Raw genomic sequence first — 17,861 nt, 5'->3', positions numbered from 1 at the left:
GACTTGTATGATTCTCAAGTCCAATTTATGCCACTTGAAACTTTTTGCAAACACAACAATATCCTGCTTGGCACCATTATTCCCCAGTCAAGAAGCTACAATAAATTCTATATTGTGCTCAGAAAGAACTCCAGCAACTCTTGCAGTTGTATTTATAAGAAGTTCTTTCTCCGATCTTGAGACTCCAGTGTCCGTGGAATTTTCTCTGATGTCCTAGCCCAGGGGAGGGTGGCGGTCCCCTGTGTATGGGTGACTGGTTTCACCCCTTCCCCTCACCCTCCACCTCCACCTCTTGGTGGCCGCGGAGGCAAGTTGAGGGAAAGGAACAAGGCCAAGAAGTGACAGGGGCATCAGGATGGAACGGAGTGCTGCACATCCCAGTTTCCTCTAAACTGTCACCATCATAGTGTGAAGACACACACACACCTTGCCCAAGCATACACGCACACACACACACAACAGCCACACACCCACTTTTAAGTCAGGACCATTGCTCACTGTCACCTATTGTCACTCCTCCACACACAGGGAAACACAGACACTGGGAAACGGACCTGCACACACCAGCTCACACTGCAGAAGGTGCTCCTGCTCCAGTCCGGCAGAGCATGAACCAGACACAACCACCTGACATGAGACAGAGACGATGAATGAGAGATGTGGTGACAGGCCAAGGAAGCAGAGATATATTGTGATATATTCCCAGCAATGAGGAGGGGGGACAAGAGGTTATATAGATCCAGAGTAAAAGAGAGCGAGGATTAGAAATCGTCTCATGAAGAGCATAAATTATACTCTCGAAGTAGGTACTCCAGTTGAGTATGTGAAGGTAAACACACACACACACACACACACACACACACACTGCTCATCTTGACTTTTGCAGAGAGCCCCCCTGAGGGTACTCATGCAGGTCACCTCGCACGTCTCGTCCCATGACAGCATCATCAGAGCAGCAGCATAATAACCATGTTGTATAACCCAACAGCTTTGTGGACAAATGTTTTACTGTTAATAACAGATAGTATTGCCATGCCAAGCCCAGCATCAGTATATTTTATTAAAGATCGATTGGAAAGCGGCACAGTTTAAGATGTATCCAGGTATCTAGTCTGGAGATTTAATTCTTTGTTCAAGTCTTCAAGCACACCGTACCTTACACTACCATAATAACCATAACAAACACCATTCTTTATCTTTATCTTTATCTTTTAGTTGTGTCATTTATCTCCTACTATTGCCTAAAAAGTAAGTATCTATTCAGCTTTTCTCTTTCACAAAGGTCACTGCAGCAAGCCATATTAAATATGCACCATAGTTTCAGCTAGTTTTTACACTTTTTGCCCCTCATTGTGCAAGCAGGATTCTAACCCGGTTTCCCACGTAAAGTCCAGGTTAAGACTTAACCATTATGGGAGATTTGAGCAGTGCCAAACAACACAGCTTTGTGAATCAACTCAAAGTGGATGAGGTGTGTAATGTGTATATGTAAAATTGAAATCCAGTTCTTCAAAGCTTTTTTATCTGAAATAAATACATATATGAAAATCAAAAATGATCACTCCACTTGGTTTTTATACGAGATCATTTTTAAGGAGACGTCAGCTGAGACGTCACCCTATGTTGGATAAAGTCTATATAAGAGATAGAATGAATAGATAGAGGCGGTAATGCCAAATTATTATGAGCCACACTTCGGAGTACTAAGAGAAAATGATTCCATTCACAGTACAAACATGTACATTCTGAGAGCTGCCAGAGCAAAATGCTGGCTGTAGTTATCATCGGCCCCCTTGTTAAAAGCGTCTGTGCGGCTCTGAATAAACACACCTTAACTCTGCGCACCGGCTATCGACTGCCTGGATCAATAGCAGTATACACTGCTGTCTAAAGTTGCGCGTGTTCAAGATCATAACACCATCGAGATAAAGATAAAAGCGAGGTGGACTGTTGAGATCATACTGGCGAGAAAAGCCTGTTGCTGTCATCCTCAAGGGCAGTTATGAAAACTCCATCAAACGGGGGCTTTGAATCTGCAGTTACCTCCGGAAACATAATAGAACCACTGGAAAGATAATAAGATATTTTGTTCCCTTCGTAGACGTCGTATTTCACATAAAATCGAGATCAGGTCGTGTTGATGTAGTAATAAATGGGGCATATGACATGTTTTGAAATTGCTCTATTATTATTCCTTGGATCCAAATGCCTATTTTAACCCATATGAGCTGTTAGATTTGTTTCTTAAGAACAAGCAGTAAGCGACAGTAACACTTATCAAAGTGAAACTGATGTGCGATCGAGGATATGAAATAAAGAAGTTTCTGTCATGACACTGTTGCATAATTTCTTATTTATGTTTTCATTGGATTCATGATCCCACATGATTAAATTGTAATCCAGGAAAAAAACATTTGATGAAAGGCAATGACTTATTGTCTGCCTGTTTAGTGTTTCTGCCGCACACACTCACACACACACACTTGTTTAATACAGAGAGCCTGGCCTAATGGCTTCCTCAGGGGCAACAGTGGCATCACATATGCCAGATAAACAACCTAATAAGACCTCCACACCATGCCACCTTTGGATCCTTTAGCCAGGGGGCTGTTTGTTAGTAGGTATGAGTGTGGGAGAACGAACGATCGAGAGAGAGAGAGAGAGAGAGAGAGAGAGAGAGAGAGAGAGAGAGAGAGAGAGAGAGAGAGCAGTGAAAGAAGTAGGTGGCAAAGCTTTTGACCATTGCTCCCTCATACCGAGAGGTCTGAAGTGATAGTGTCAGTATCTCTATCTTTTAAAAGGTGTTCTATGTGTCCCTGTGCAGAAAACCTTGGCAATGTGTTCAGAAGTGAGTTTAATGCAAGAATGAAATTAATACATGTTGATATTGAGAGGTCAGCCTGACCTCACAAGACACACTAAAGAATCCATAAAGATATGACAAAATTTACTCCAATGATATACAAAAAAAAATGAGATAGTGAAATGATTAAGTCAACTTCTTCCCGACATCAAAACGTACTGCATTTCTTCATTCCTTTCAAACTGTTTTATAAAAATCCCTCATGAATCTGACATGAGGTTTGTTACATTTGTTCGAGCAGAAATGGATGTAAAATGAGACTTAACTGGTCGGCAGAGGTGTACAGCTGCGAGGTGGTAATTCTACCTCGCATGCACATTAGGAGATTGTTTTATTTCATTTATTTATTTTGCTTTATACCTTTGCAAACTCTCTGCAGCAGTGTTGCTGCATAATTTTCCGCTCAGCTGGTGTTCTCGCTTTGGTTGTATGCAAAGGAGGGACAGCTGAGAGATTCTTCGACCGGAGGGTAGCCACTCTGCAATTTCTGTGTCTTCAGGTATGACCGTATGAGAGACAGATTGCATATGTGTGCACGTGTGAGTGTGTGTGTATGTGGGTGTCTGGAAGGGTTCAGTCGTGTGTGAGGAAGTGCACGTGTGTCCACACAAACTATAGTAACAGGGTCATGGCCAGTGGGCCAGGTAATGACTCTCCCACCAGTCCCTTCATGCGGATTTCTGCTCTGTGGAGACCAACACTCGTAATGATAGCAGGAGGAGGTGCGTGTGTTCGTGTGCGTGAGCGTGTGCGTGTCCGTGTGCGTGTGTGTGTGTGTGTGTCTGTTTTCCGTTAAATTCAGGTGTGTTTACTCATATATCCAAGTGAGTGCAGATGGGTCTTTTGACTGGCTCTCCCGTGTTACAGTAACATAAACAGCCTGAGGCTATTAGTATGTATAGGATTCCATATAGTGTCTGATGATGCATGGGCAACATTGTAATTGGGTTTCACCTGGACGTACACAGTGCCTAATTGTTGTTCATTGATTTCCCACAAACAGGACTGTGGTGGAACAGACAACAAATTCTCTAATAACTATTGGAATTTGAAGAAAGGATTTCTACCTTTTTTTCTTTTTTTTTTTTTAATCTACTTGTTTATTGACTGGTAGTTTTTGTGCCTGTATATGGTTCGTATATGTATTCCAAGTGACTTTATTGACTACTTTTACTTTCAGTGATGGCATATAATGCCCGTTTGTGTATGTTCACACGCATTTGGCTCTTTTCCTGACGTGAGCCTTTTGTTAGAGCCGAGGACGGCTGGACTCCAGCTTTGTGAGAATTTAATAGCTTCCATTTCCCAGCCCGCTTGACCTTCTCCATATGCCTTACATTAGATATGCATTACACCTGAAGTCTCACATGGCGGCATACATCTGCACCCTGTCTTTAGTGCACTCTTTCTCTACGCTCCCCTGAGCCCTGCAACCTGTGCCCCACTGATACTCCACTTTCAGTCACCAGGGATCCCGTCTGGAAATAGACTACGTCTCCGTGCCTTTGAAATAAGAATACACTACCCATGGTGATGACATGTTTTTGTTGATTTGATGGGTGTTGTATTGGGTGAGGAACTTTGTGTCGTCTAATTGCTCCGACTAAGTTAAGCTCTTTTCTTCTCCTTCCTATCTTCTCCCTGAGCCCAATGGTATACAGTATATTCTAACATGAAGTGCATTATCAGTAAAAAAAACAACCATCTAGTTCTGAATGGCCTTGACAACCTCATCAGCAACAATTGCCAACGTGAAAAAAGAAAATGCAATTCTGCTCTCCCCACCGTCTCTCTCTAATTGTGTCACCTTATCAAAGCCTGAGAGAAACAAGAGTGCAGATTAGTTTCCATTCAGGGCCCATCTAATCCTTTCAGCTCGCTCTCTCATAATGTGTCATCGCCAGTCAGTCAGCGAAGCTCTGCACAACAGCAGTGTTTACCAACCAAATGAATAGATGTTGGACGTCTAATTCACAGCAAAACAAAATAAAAAGAGATAGCCTGAGTCAGTCTTTTTATGACTGTTATTTGAAATCTAAATCGTTTTGATCGCTCACTAAACATTTTATTCTTTGATGTTTACAAAGGGTGGGATGGTTACATATTGTTACAAGCGATACAATCTTTTCGTTTTTTTTTTCCCTTTCAAGGTCTGTGTGGATGGTAATTGAAAACAATTATCCAGCGCTTTGCTCTGTTAAGGCCCACCTCCTAAATCAGTTCAACTATATACGGCATTATCTTCAGCATCCCTTCACTGAAGCTACAAGTCAACACGAGCAGCAACACAAATTCTCCTTCACACTGACGTGAACACAATATAAATCAAAGTGAGCAGCTGTCGTGCACTTGGTAAAGAAGAGTTGGTCCGTTTTATCTATGATCTCAGTCGGTTTTACTGCAATGCGTGAACTAAAAAAAAAAAAAAAAAAAAAGCATTGATGTTGGTATGGATGTGTTCAGATCAAGCCAGAATACATAGTGTGAAGGATCCTAAATAGCAAATTGTCCTTCGAAGATAAGTGAATTTTATACTTCAATCTCAGAGTTTGTGTTTTTTCAGCTGGTATATCTAATGTTTGTTTGGTTTAGCCCTCCCGTCTCTACTTCAGCAGCAGTTTCCTTCAACTGACTGAGGGAATCCCACACAAGCAGTGCCTGTAGGGAGATGGAGAGATGAAGGGAAGCGCTTCCTCCTTCTGTTGAGTCATTGTCTGACTGGGATGCAAAGGTTTAACATTCAACCTGTTGGCTTTTTAATGCTTACCAGCAAGACTGTGCCCTCCTGACTCAGAGAAGGAGATGAAAGGTACAGTCAATGCTGGGCTACAAAGACATGACGCGGGACCAGAGTCTCCCTGTTGTGTTTCAGAAGTGAGAAAGACTCTTTCGAGCATACCGCATAACATGCAGGAGAGTCTTTATTCCAACTTCATTTATTGACGGCTTCTTCTCAAATACATCTCTCATGAAAAACCTCACAGAGGAGGTTCAGGAAATTCAAATGCAACAAAACTGTCGACGTTGTTGGACAGAAATGACATCTAGAAAGTTGATAAAGCCAACTTTCCAAGCTGGCACTACAAATATATGCGAGGGTAGACTGCATCATTTTCTAAGGACTGAATCATACATTAAATTAGATGTTTACACAAAATTGGTCATCTGAATTACTTACCACTATTTCTGACTGGGGAGGTTGATAAAGGATTCACCGTAGACAGGTCGCAGGGCAAAAGCAGAGAGACAGACGATTACACCTATTGACATTTTGATTCAATTATGAATGAGAGTATTAGAAATAGATCAATTGAAATTCCAAGTGCCCAGCAGCACATGGAAACTCGAGCTTGAACCTGAACCAGAGATTCATTGTCAGTGTTAACCACCACACCAGAGTGCAGAAACCACATTAGTTATTACTATTCAATGTGCATGATTCATTTTATTGACGTTTCTCTGGCACAGAGAAGAAATAAGGGCATGTTTGTTCAGTACATGGTGTTAAAACATAGTTTTACAAAGAACAGTTGGAAGTTTAGAGGTTAAAAGCTCTAAAAAGTATAAAATATGAGACACTGAATATATTTCAAGGAAATGAAAATACATATTTCAATCATAAAACAAACATTTTGCTTTGCAGCCTCATGAAAAGAATATTTCACTTTTTCTAGTATAAATAGCTGAGATAGTGTCATGTAATCTCTGTGTTCTGCAATCAATTCTTATTATTTGAAGTTTTAAGCAAATATAAACTTTTTTTGAGTCTTTATTTGTTATATTCAAATCAGTTGTCTTGTTTAATGTAAGATAGTACAGCAAAACTAAAAGCTAAAAATCTGATTCTATCAACAATTTAATGCTGTAACCTCCTAGCGATTATGCAATAACAAGCTCCCACCCAGCCATGCCAGGTCTTGTTGCACTTATTCACCCACATTCTTATAACTGCATTAAGTACATTATGAATGTCCACAGTTGATAAAATGTGTGGGCCACACATTTTCGCCAGTCAATTATTTCTCATATTTCACACTCATAAAAGCCTTGAAAAACCTAAAAATGCCTCCATGCCTTTGCGGCACGTCCTCCTTCATCCTCCTTCCTCCTGCTTTGTCTTTGAATTTCGTTGCACTTTATTTGTGTCGTTATTTCTTCGTTCTTCACTGTTGTTTAGAGCAGCCACAATAAGGCACAACAGCAATTCATCAACTGTAAATGCAAGCATCAGACAAATACGCAGTAATAATGCTCTTCTGTTTGTCTAGTTCTTTTGTCTGAATACTCCGACCAAGCCAATACGTCTTATAGCTTTTACAGATATTTCATTCTTGAGTAGCTTTTGTTTGCCAATGTCACGCATAGCCAAACTGTTAAGAAGAAGCAGAGGTGAAAGTCAACCAACAGAAAAATACCCCATGTCTAATAAACAACACGAAACTAGAACTTGGGAAATAACCAGTAAATTGGAATTAATTAGCATCTCATTTACACAATGTCAACAAAAGACTGTGAGTTGAGAAATTATGTTATTCATGGCCGAAGGCTTTTCCTTGAAGTGTATCTGCCTACGCACATTTCTGGTCTCATATGACAGCATTTGATTGAAGGTAATCAGGGGGCAGCCGTGTGTCCCACTAATTTACTGTGACTTTAATGCTCATTTGTTGTTATCAATGCCTATTATGTTTTTGTTTCTCATATATTTTTTGGGATGTTTTCTTGTGTTTAATACCTGCAATTCATACTGCCAATATTTCACAGGATTCACTCGACAGTGTCTTTATGTGTGTATGTGTGTGTGCGGCGCAATCCTTTTTTTAATTCATGGTTTTGTAATGATTCAGTCACCCAAAGTGATGATTCACTCTCAGACGTGCCAGTAAACGTTAATAATGCAACACAGCTTGTCATTTTGGCATTAAATCCTGGGTTTTTCTACTAGAACACAATATACAGTCCCTCTGTCAAGCAACGAATACAATCAGACAAAGAGAAAACATCATTACAGACTCATGCGATTAAAAAGAAAACACATTTTCTTTCTTGGCTTCCTTTGACAGCACTATTTGATAGGTGTAAACAACACACCTGCAGGCATTCACAAAAGAAGTGTATATGGTTATGATATATATATTTGCAGGTGAAAGTGTGCAATAGTGGGTGTCTATGTGGGTTGTTTGCCTCTGGGCCACTCGTATGATGTGGACTTATTAAATCAGCACTAGAAAAGGCGGCACAGACATCACTGATAGAAAAGCACAAAGGAACCTGAAGCGATTAAACCCCTACTCAAACCAGCTTAACAGGGAAAGCTTCACAGAAAGCCAACAATGGCCACATTCCTTTAAATCTTGCCTCTCTTCTGCTTTCTCTTCCGCTTTTTCTCCGGCACTCCTTACCCCTCCTCCTGCTCTCTCTCAAACAGATTACTTCTTTTGGTTTTCTTTGTGTCTGTCGTCTTTGCTGCACGTTAGGCCGCTTAACTTTACAATACTCATGTCAGGTCAAAGCCCAACCTTCCTCAATCTCCCCAATTCAGGGGAGAAAGCTCCTTTCTGCATAAGGTATTACTGTATCGTAGACGTCAACCACCTCGAAAGTCCCTCTTTCATTCGTTCATTACGACTTCTTTCTTCTCTTTGGTTCAGTCTTTTGCTCCTCCAAGGAAGTTTGAGGGCGCTATGTGGATTTGCTAGGTTGTTAATTGCGCTGCAAGTTTTTGTCTAAATCAATAGGGGATTAAACTTGAATAAGTTTACGAGGGGATTAGATGAGAACGAGGGTGTGAAGGCGCGCGTGTGCGTGCGTGTGTGTGTGTCTGCAAGACAGAAAAATAAAGGTATCACAGTTCAGGCTGGTTCATTTCTCACTGGATTTCTCGAGAAAACCTTTATCGACAATCAGATTCTGTCAACAATGATAATTGTAATGACTCTTCAAGAAACGTAGTGGCGTTTCAAATCTTCCAGGTGTCCTTGAATACCCTGAAGCTCTTCTGCGAAATCGTATTGGAAACAGAAGTTAGTAAAGTCCTCCTACAGGATAAAGGGTCCAGCCTTCTAACTCCCAGAACCTCTGCGCTGGACTGGATTAGACCACCTGGTCTGGTATTAAGAGCGGGAGTAATCCATCCCAGCGCTCTCCAAAGTCCACATCTCCACCTGCGTTTGGCATTGCCCATGAATGCCAGTCATTAAGATGGCTTCACAAAGACAAGGCCTACCTCTCTTCCCAGTGGGCCGGCTCCACTTCCACATATAGAGCAGCCATTGTTTTAAAAGCAGGCTGCTCCCACCCCTCCGGTGACTGGGCTCCCATTCATTGACCACTGTAGCTGGTTGGTATGCTGCCAGGGAGGAAATATGATAAATGTATCTTAACACCACCTGTCAGGAGGGGGGGGCGGGACAATCTCTCTTTCCCAGATGCCAGCAGGTGGAACGGGACAACCGCTGATCGAGTTACTATGTGCATGCATGTGTGTGTGTTTGTCACCCATGAATAACGTCCCTTCTTGTGTTTTTTTTAATCCAGGTGCACCAGAAAGGAGAAATGCGAGCGCTCATCAGAGCCCCGACGCTTCGCATCAGACATCAAGCAGTGTGTGCGCCTCAGCGTCCACCCAAACAACATATCGGTGTCCCAGTTTAGTGTCACGGTGAGTGGAGGGAAAAACGAAAAAGAAGAATATTTTGTTTTGGGGTTTGAGACGGAAGGTTTTGCCTCATTATGAAGTTTCTGTCACACAGGTAAATACTCTTCCATAGTGCCAATTATCATGTGATTACATTTCAATTAGTAGGTTGTTTTTTTCTTCCAGAAAAAAAGAAAGACTGAAGCCAAGGGGAAATTATTTAAATGAAGCCACATTGCAATAAATAGTCAGGAAAGTAAAATATATTTTCTCAGTCAGACAATCTTGTCTGGCAGGTTGACAATATCACACTCTCAAGAATGATTTGTAATACGATGTAATTATGCTCTAAATACTCATTAGTAGCCCGTGTTAACCATATAATCCTGCTTTATATCATTTTACCGCCTGCCAACATGCTTTCTTCAAATCCTGACCCCACAACTTCCCGTCCTGCCCAGTGAAATAGCCCCCTGAACAGATGTCAACAGTCATTAACAGCAGAGAGTTGCGCTCGGCTGTGTTTGTTGTAATAGTTGGCAGCTAAAGGCAGCACTTTTCCTTCTGGACATTTCTTTCTGAAACAGCTGCCGGCGTTCAAGAGGGTGAATTGTTTCTGATTGTTTACTGCGAGTGTATTGATTAGTGTGTTTCTGCAGGAGACCCATGAGAAACATGAACATTTGAATACAACCAGAATAGCAGAGCGGATGAACGATGTATTCATATCAAATGTGTCGTACGCTGGTATTTTGTCATGCTGCATCGGAGTGAAATCTATCGAATGTAAAAGCTGTATTTGTTTCTCCGCTGCATCCTCCTGAAATTCACTCTGACCGAAGACTCCAGAACAAATGGTTTGCGATGTGTGTGTTTGTGTGACGGTACTCCATGTTCAGGACAAGCCTGCTGTGCCAGAACATATTGTTCAATGTTTATTTCCAGCATTGCACCATTTCTCCAGTGAAACTCCCCCAAAAATACTAAGATAGTGACACTGAACCTCACAAATATCAGACCGCCAACAAGTGATGCCTCATTTGTTGGTTATATTTGGTTGGGAAATAGTTTTGGAAGCCATAAACCAGCGAGGTGCATGGCTCTCCCATTAATATGGATTATCATTTTCCGAAGAGAAGCCAGACTGTTCTCCATCTGTGTTGCTCAGAGGGGCCACAGGTGAGCTGTTGATTTTTCCAAAATGCACTCCTGCTTCCCCTATAATGATATTCATAGATGTGGGTGTGTGGCGTTGCTCAAACCCGAGTCTTCAGAGAGTGTTTAACCTTTTACCACACACACACACCATCCACCCTAATGCTGGAAAGGGGCTTCTGTGAAAAGCACAAGGGCTCCTCCTTGACCTTTCTGTTATTAAATATTTGTTTGGATAGATAAGGCGCAGGAACTCTTCTGAGGAACAAGGACACATCCCTGCTGAGAGAACATTATTTTCTCTGACTTATAAGGCTCCCTTTTGGTCATTTATGAAAAGTTTCTGCGAGCTCCAAAACAAATTGCCTCTATTCAAGTGCCCAACATAGTTCTAGTGTTCATCACTTAAAAATAAGGCCTAAAACAAAACAATCCGTCTTATTTTTTTTAATTGCAATAAATTCATGCATCTTATACTTTATCCAACAAATGGTCTATCCGATCAGCCTAGACAGCTGTGGGAAGATCCAAAGTTAGATTTTTCCTTCCCTATTTCTGGCATCTAACTGCTTTTACATAAATTCCCTTTGCAGCCAAGATATTTTTCACACCATAGACAATATCTCATATTCTCAGCATTGGATATGGTGTTTATAAACCAGAGGGGGTCATTTCTGTGTGTCCACAGAATATTTCTCCTCACATAAATATGTCATTTTTATATTTATTCAGCACTGCGGTGGCTGGGCATGGCTGTGACTACTCTAAGTATAATTGAAGAAACTCTGGGTACTGCCATATTCACTCCTTAAAAGTAAGAATAAATAAAAGCAAGAAAAGAGGTTGTGAGGAGAAAAGCTCTGTCCGTCTAGTGCTGGACATCGTGCATCTGTTCACATTGCCACTGCCCTCTTTTTATTAAACAGCAATATAAAAACAGCGCAGGTCAGCCCTTCTCTGCCGCTGAGGCAGCTTTCAGCATCACAGCGTCAGATCACAAGTATACTATGAGCTACGCCTCAAATCAATGCTTCGACCAAGGCCTCCGCACAGACACAGTTTTTCATCAATATGTATATTTTGGTCTTGACCCTACTCCACCTGCCTCCACAGCCATGTGTTTTCTTCTTTCCTTCAAGGACAGAGCTTTTTCCTCACCATGTACTTCACCTGAAGTCATTTTCCTGAGGTGCACAGAGCGCTTACACAGCATTTTCAGTTGAAGAGGGAACATTTGCATTCTTTCTTTGTGAGAGACTTCTTTTCACTCACAGCTTCTGCTCTCTCTGATTAACTTCATTTGTGCACCTCAGTCCACCTGCTAGTCCTCTTCTTGCCCGAAGCCTCTTTTATTTCCACACGGCGCTCCGGTCATCTATGTTGAGATGGCTGCTTCACGTTATGACATGCCCTTTCTTTATGAAATCCATTGAGCTCATAGATGCCAATAGGCGAGACGTAGAAAGGTTGTTTGTGGTCATCAGATGTGGCTTATCAAGATGACATTGATTTCACTTTAAAGTCCATCGGTGCATCAGTGTCACAGTGTTTTTTATGTTTGGTATGATATGTCAAACGGTGGCTCATTCAAGAGTCCACAAGTGGCTCCTCTGGCCAGTGACCTCTCCGCAGATGAATATTCACTCCACTTCACAGCTGTTGCTCTCTTTAGAAAAATTGTGTTACGGTCAGATTTGATAAAACCTACATAACACTTAACAGCAGCTTTCTCTTTCACTGTTGGGTGAACTATAAAATACTTTTCATGCTTAATCAATAAATCATGAATGGATCAATGTTTAGTCATATGGTATGTTTGAAAATATGTTTGAGTCTACATGCATACATACCTAAAAGACACACCCATACACTCACGTGCATTTCTTGAGTAATGAATTAGATAGTATTAATTAGGTTGAGACGGTTGAATTAAAATATAAGAATAAAATATAAGTATTTGTAAAACAAACATATGAATATTGATTTGAACGTGGCTCGAGTCCAGGTTGCATGTTCTCCATGTCAGGTTATTTCATTTTTGTCCGACAGTCCAGAAACAAGCGGTTCATTTGGGATTCTATATAAATTCCCTGTAACTGCGTGCGTGCGTGCGTGCGTGCGTGCGTGCGTGCGTGCGGCTTACAACCTGTCCAGGATGTACCCTGCCTTTGCCCACAGTCAGCTGGGATCAGTTCCAATACCCTGCTACCCTATGTCCGATAAAACAGTATAGAAGATGTATATATACCCATAGAGCGACATATACTAAAAAATATCAATTAAGTTGTGATCTTGATATAAAATAGTATTTTTTATCACTTGTATTTTGCCTGTGTGATGTAATATTGTCCATGTCATGTCATTAGAACTGTGAGTATCTGCTATTAGAGCGACTAACCACTTGTTTATATCAGTTTTGCTTTGTATATTTTTGCACCTAGTACTAATAACTTTGAACACTTTTCTTTGTTTGTTTCTATTTCCACAGCTGGTGTTGGAAGCCCATAATGTCCCAGAACTTTCAGCAGGGGTTAACTGTACCTTCGAGGACCTTGCAGAGATGAACGGACTGGTGGAGGGAAACCGGATCAAGTGCTCTTCGCCTGCTGAAAAGGAAATGCCCCGCATTATTGTGGATAAAGGTGAGAAGCTGCAAAGCATTCACACCAGGAGCAAGACACTGTAGTGTATGTCACAGTGTCGTGATTAATGTGGGGAAAAAAAGGTACATCAAGAGTTGTACACACACACAAACACACACACCTGTTAAAACTAAACACACATCCATGCAGCCATTGATGTGGATGACTTCCCTTCAGTCAGAAGCTCTCTAGTCCTGAGGCGATGAGGGATTTTTTGTTTTCACTTTGTCATCAGTAACTCAGCAGGCCTTGGAGCGCTGCCTTAGGACATGTTTAGTAATTGAATGAACGCTAGTTATTAGTCAGCAATGGGATTTGTTTACCCCGTCTCCCTCGATGTGGTTTTTGCTCCAGAGACAGTCAGAGAGACCCCAGTCGACCCCGGTGCAGGAAAAGGAGAAAATCAAGTCGTCATATCAGAAACGTTTAGCTGGGAGATTACATGTTTCCCCACAAGTCATTGTCACCGTTTCTGAAAATACTCTTTTCACATGCAAAGAAGGTTTTGTTTTTGTGTTTTCCCCAAACTCCTCACCCCCCCCCAATCTCTGGGGTCGGCTAAGCCTGGTCTAATTGAGCAAAGCTCCCATGTGGGAATGTTCGTCTGCAGACAAGCTTCACCATCAGCCCTGGTATTCTCACGCTGAGATATTGAAAGTGTCACACTTTCATATTTTGGGGAGGAGGAAAAAGAAGATAAGGAAAGGAGATTCACCATTATTATTCAAAATTTACATTACAAGACATGATTTTTTGGTCAACCCCTGAAATGAAATTTTTTTTTAGCTCATGATTGTCCATTAAATCATAAATTACAGATTCCATGTATTTTAACTTTTGTTCTCAAGAATTAAAGGAAACAGTCATATTCCCAAACACTCAACCACTGTCTTTTATAATATTCCGAAAAGCAGAATATGAAGTAAACACATGCAAATGTGGGAGAATCACACTCAGACAGTATCAAGAACAAGCATGTGAACCTATTACAATGAAGTGATCCACACACATGTACAGATGTACAGCTGACGGGGAGCCTCAGGGGTCTTTGGGGAATTAAAAACATGTGTTTAATGTTTACCATGTCAGGCACACATAAAGCTGGTAAAGATGCAGTGAGGCAAACATGGGTGTGTAAATAAATATATGCACACACACAAAAAAAATGTTCTCCCTGTCTTCCCATGAGTTTTCTGTTTTAGGAAAAAAGGGGAAAATATTTTGTGCGTTTAAATGTTGCTTCGTCTATTTTTCTTAGGAGCACTCATTAGTCTAAGCCTGGTTGAAAGCGGTAAAAGTGGATGGAGTGAAGAGTGAAGGAGGGATAGATAGTGTTAGCAGGCTTCAAGGTAACATTTAGGTGGCCTAATTAGGACAGATCCGTTGTCAGCGGTGCTTTACTGTGATTGATGAATGATTCCTTCTTTGTTGGAGAGATGGGGAGAGACGCAGGGGAGAAGAGGGAGTCGCAGTGTGGAAGGAAGTGAGGAGACCTGGGTATGGAGACGGGAGAAAAAAGAGAGAGGGAGGGCGAGAGACAAAGAGAGCTATATAGGTGCGGGAAAGAGAGAGCAGTTAGATGTGTGGATGTGCTGTTGAATTATACATGAACTCCTTCATTAGTGCCAGACAAAAGGACACACCAAATACAGATGAGGCGCAAGCTCCTTTACACACACAGACACACACACACACACACACAGACACACACACACACACACACACACACCGTTTCATCTTCTTCTCCCTTTACCTTGTCAAAGACACTCTCAAAGACTTTTCTAGGCGAATATTGTCCATCCCAAGGGAAATGTGTGTGCACCAACTTTTTGTTTCTAGTGAGGCGGCAGGAATTGGGAGACTTAACCCAACAAAACCTTTCCCACTGCAACAAGCTGATCACCTGTGGCTCTGAGCAGCACCATTATCTTTTTCTTCACAGGGAAATCTGATGTGACTCGACGCTGAGAAGGGGTATTTGAGCAACGGAACGAAATGATAATCATACCAGCCGGATTTCTTTAAAAGTGTCTACCTTCTCCTCGGTGTCATTACCATTTGAATGCCGTTTTGTTTTTCCTTTTTGTTTCCAGGAATGAATGAGCCTGTCAATAAACATTTTCTGAAACAAAGGTTTTTTTTAAAATGCTTTTCTTTTTCTGCCTTACTATTGGGATATCGGACTATTTCTTTTAACCCTTGTCTATTTTTGTAGGTGACCACCAGATCGTGCAGCTTTATCTCAAGTCCAAGGAGACAGGCCTGGCATTTGCAAATACCAGTTTTGTTTTCTACAACTGCAGCGTGCATAAATCGTAAGTGTGCCTGATTCAAATGCACTTGATTCAAAGTATACAACCGTGTATAATTAACTTATTTATGAGCTTTTTTTTTTTTTTGGAAAAGCCAATGAGGAAATAAAATTACCAGATGGGGCAAAGCATGCAATATTTCCTTTGACACATGAAGGTCAAACTCAGTAGATACTTTGTCATAATTACCTCCTTCTTATCGATTGAAAACTGACTAATTCTGATGCTTTTAAGATTTAATGTCATACATTAGTGAATAGGCATATTTTGTTCTCATATTTTTTTATCAGTATATGTGAAAAACTTTTTTTTTTTTCCAGATGTCTGTCATGTGTGAGCAGTCCTTACCAGTGCCACTGGTGTAAATACAGGCATGACTGTACACATGACCCCCGCACGTGCTCCTTCCAGGAGGGACGAGTCAAGAAGCCTGAGGTGAGTCCCAAACCAGGGTCAGTGTTTCAGAGACCTTGATACAATATATTTGGTCTTATATTGAACGTGTGGAGGAATTAAAATCAATGTGTTGACTGGCATCCATAGAGCTGAGGTTGAAAGGTCTATGAGGAGGCCTGCTGATGACAATTAGATGAGGCGAGGTCTGTGTGTTTGCAATAGATTGGTGAGACACTGGAGATTTGCTTCTTTTCAGCAGGATTTTGAATCGTATATGTGGTTTGAACAGGAGCCAGTGTAACTGAAAAAGAAGATGAGTGACATTTTTAATCAATGTGTTTGGAGTTATGATCCATGCTGCTCTTATTTGGAATACCGGTATCGACTGGATTACACTAGTCAATGAAGTGAGGAGAGCATTGACAAGCATTTCATAACATTGCAGGGATTGAAGAAATGCCTGCTGATGAGCCCCTGTAGGGGAAAAAAAACATTTAGTAGCAGCACCTCCACCTATTGTTAAACTGCAGCCCATCATGACAATGTGCACAATCCTTACAGTTTTATATGGAGCCCAGCTCCAGCCAGCCTGAGTGTACTGAGCCAGCTAAGTTATAAAACATGGCGAAATAAATTGAGAGGAAATGTTTGGCTGTGTGACACTAATAGCTATCATTCTAGGTTTTTACATGGAAAAAGAGTTAAGTTGAAAGGATTGAGACACCTTTTCGGCTGTAGCGCTTCCATCTGGCATGAGTCTCTTGGCATGTCTCGCTCTTGACTGCACATCAAAGGGCAGTGGAAGCTAATAAAACTGAGTCATTTCCACTTGCCCATCCCTATTCCCTGTGACAGCTTAGTCCGTGTGAATTATCAATACTATTGGCAGCCATTTCTATTCCCGCCGAAGCCGAGCCCACTGTAATTAGGCTGCTCTTCTGCAGAGGACATATAACTCACTGGATGGTGGTACATTCAGCAGATGCCCCTGATCCAGCCACTCCCTGTCCTGTGAGAGAGGCTGCACGCTGATTTAGAGTCACCGCAACAATAGTCGTAGTGGTAAAGGGAGGCGAAGGCATCTGCTTTTGATTTGGGCCTATGGGTGCAGTATTTCTTGAGATCTGCATTTATGTTTGTACGTATATTTCTCATGCGTATTTACAGTGCGCGTGTGGGTGCGGTTGTCTGCCTGCTTGTACACTGCCAATTCACTGTGGCTTTCCGGGGGAGGTTTTTACAGGGAGTTAGTGCCCTGTTAATCCTAGCCTGAGGTGAGCTATGATGAAGATCACTAGTGCTCATGTCTGGGTTGGCAGACGCCGCACGACGGGCAGGGACAAGCTTAGCCAGATTGCCTCCTTTGATGAGCAGTCTGCTCTCGATTGTGTTATTCCACCCGTGTTTCCCCCGAGCCATTCAACCTGCACAGGCGATATTATTTTCTTTTTCTGCCATTTCCATTATCCTTTTGAACCGTCAGCTTAGTTAAGACTGAGCAGGAGTCTGTGCAGGTTTACTTTTCCAATTAGCCGAGGCGCTGGTGGTCAATATTGACTCCGGATAATAATGTGTGATTCCTCTATTGTGCTGCTGACGAAAAGGAAACCAAATATAAAGCACAGAGGATTTAGTATTAGCACATTAATGACATCCCTTTTTTTTTTTTTTTTTTTTTGACATGTTGTTTCAGAAAAAGCAGGTGTTTTGCAGGCTTAATGACTTTTAATTTGCTTTTAATTAACCCCTCAAATCCAGGGTCGCCTATTCGCTGCCAGATCTTCAAATGCAATTTTGAATTAATAATTCAGACGCCCACACATGCAAGCTTAAGAACATGCGCACACACAACTATC

General features: G+C 41.6%; 1 protein-coding gene across 1 annotated transcript in view; it reads left to right on the top strand.

The window, feature by feature from the left end:
• plxna4 (plexin A4) overlaps positions 1-17,861 on the top strand; it is a 210,388-nt gene that overhangs the window by 132,859 nt on the left and 59,668 nt on the right. The window contains exons 5-8 of the mRNA XM_080492385.1: positions 9,401-9,524; positions 13,144-13,297; positions 15,513-15,612; positions 15,930-16,044. Coding sequence (XP_080348511.1) covers positions 9,401-9,524; positions 13,144-13,297; positions 15,513-15,612; positions 15,930-16,044 — 493 coding nt within the window. The remainder of the gene's footprint in view (positions 1-9,400; positions 9,525-13,143; positions 13,298-15,512; positions 15,613-15,929; positions 16,045-17,861) is intronic.

The sequence above is a fragment of the Lipophrys pholis genome, assembly GCF_963383615.2.
Source record: "Lipophrys pholis genome assembly, chromosome: 22".
In the NCBI taxonomy this organism is placed as follows: domain Eukaryota; kingdom Metazoa; phylum Chordata; class Actinopteri; order Blenniiformes; family Blenniidae; genus Lipophrys; species Lipophrys pholis.
Note: the sequence above shows the minus strand (reverse complement) of the source record. Positions and strands in the feature narration are given on the sequence as shown.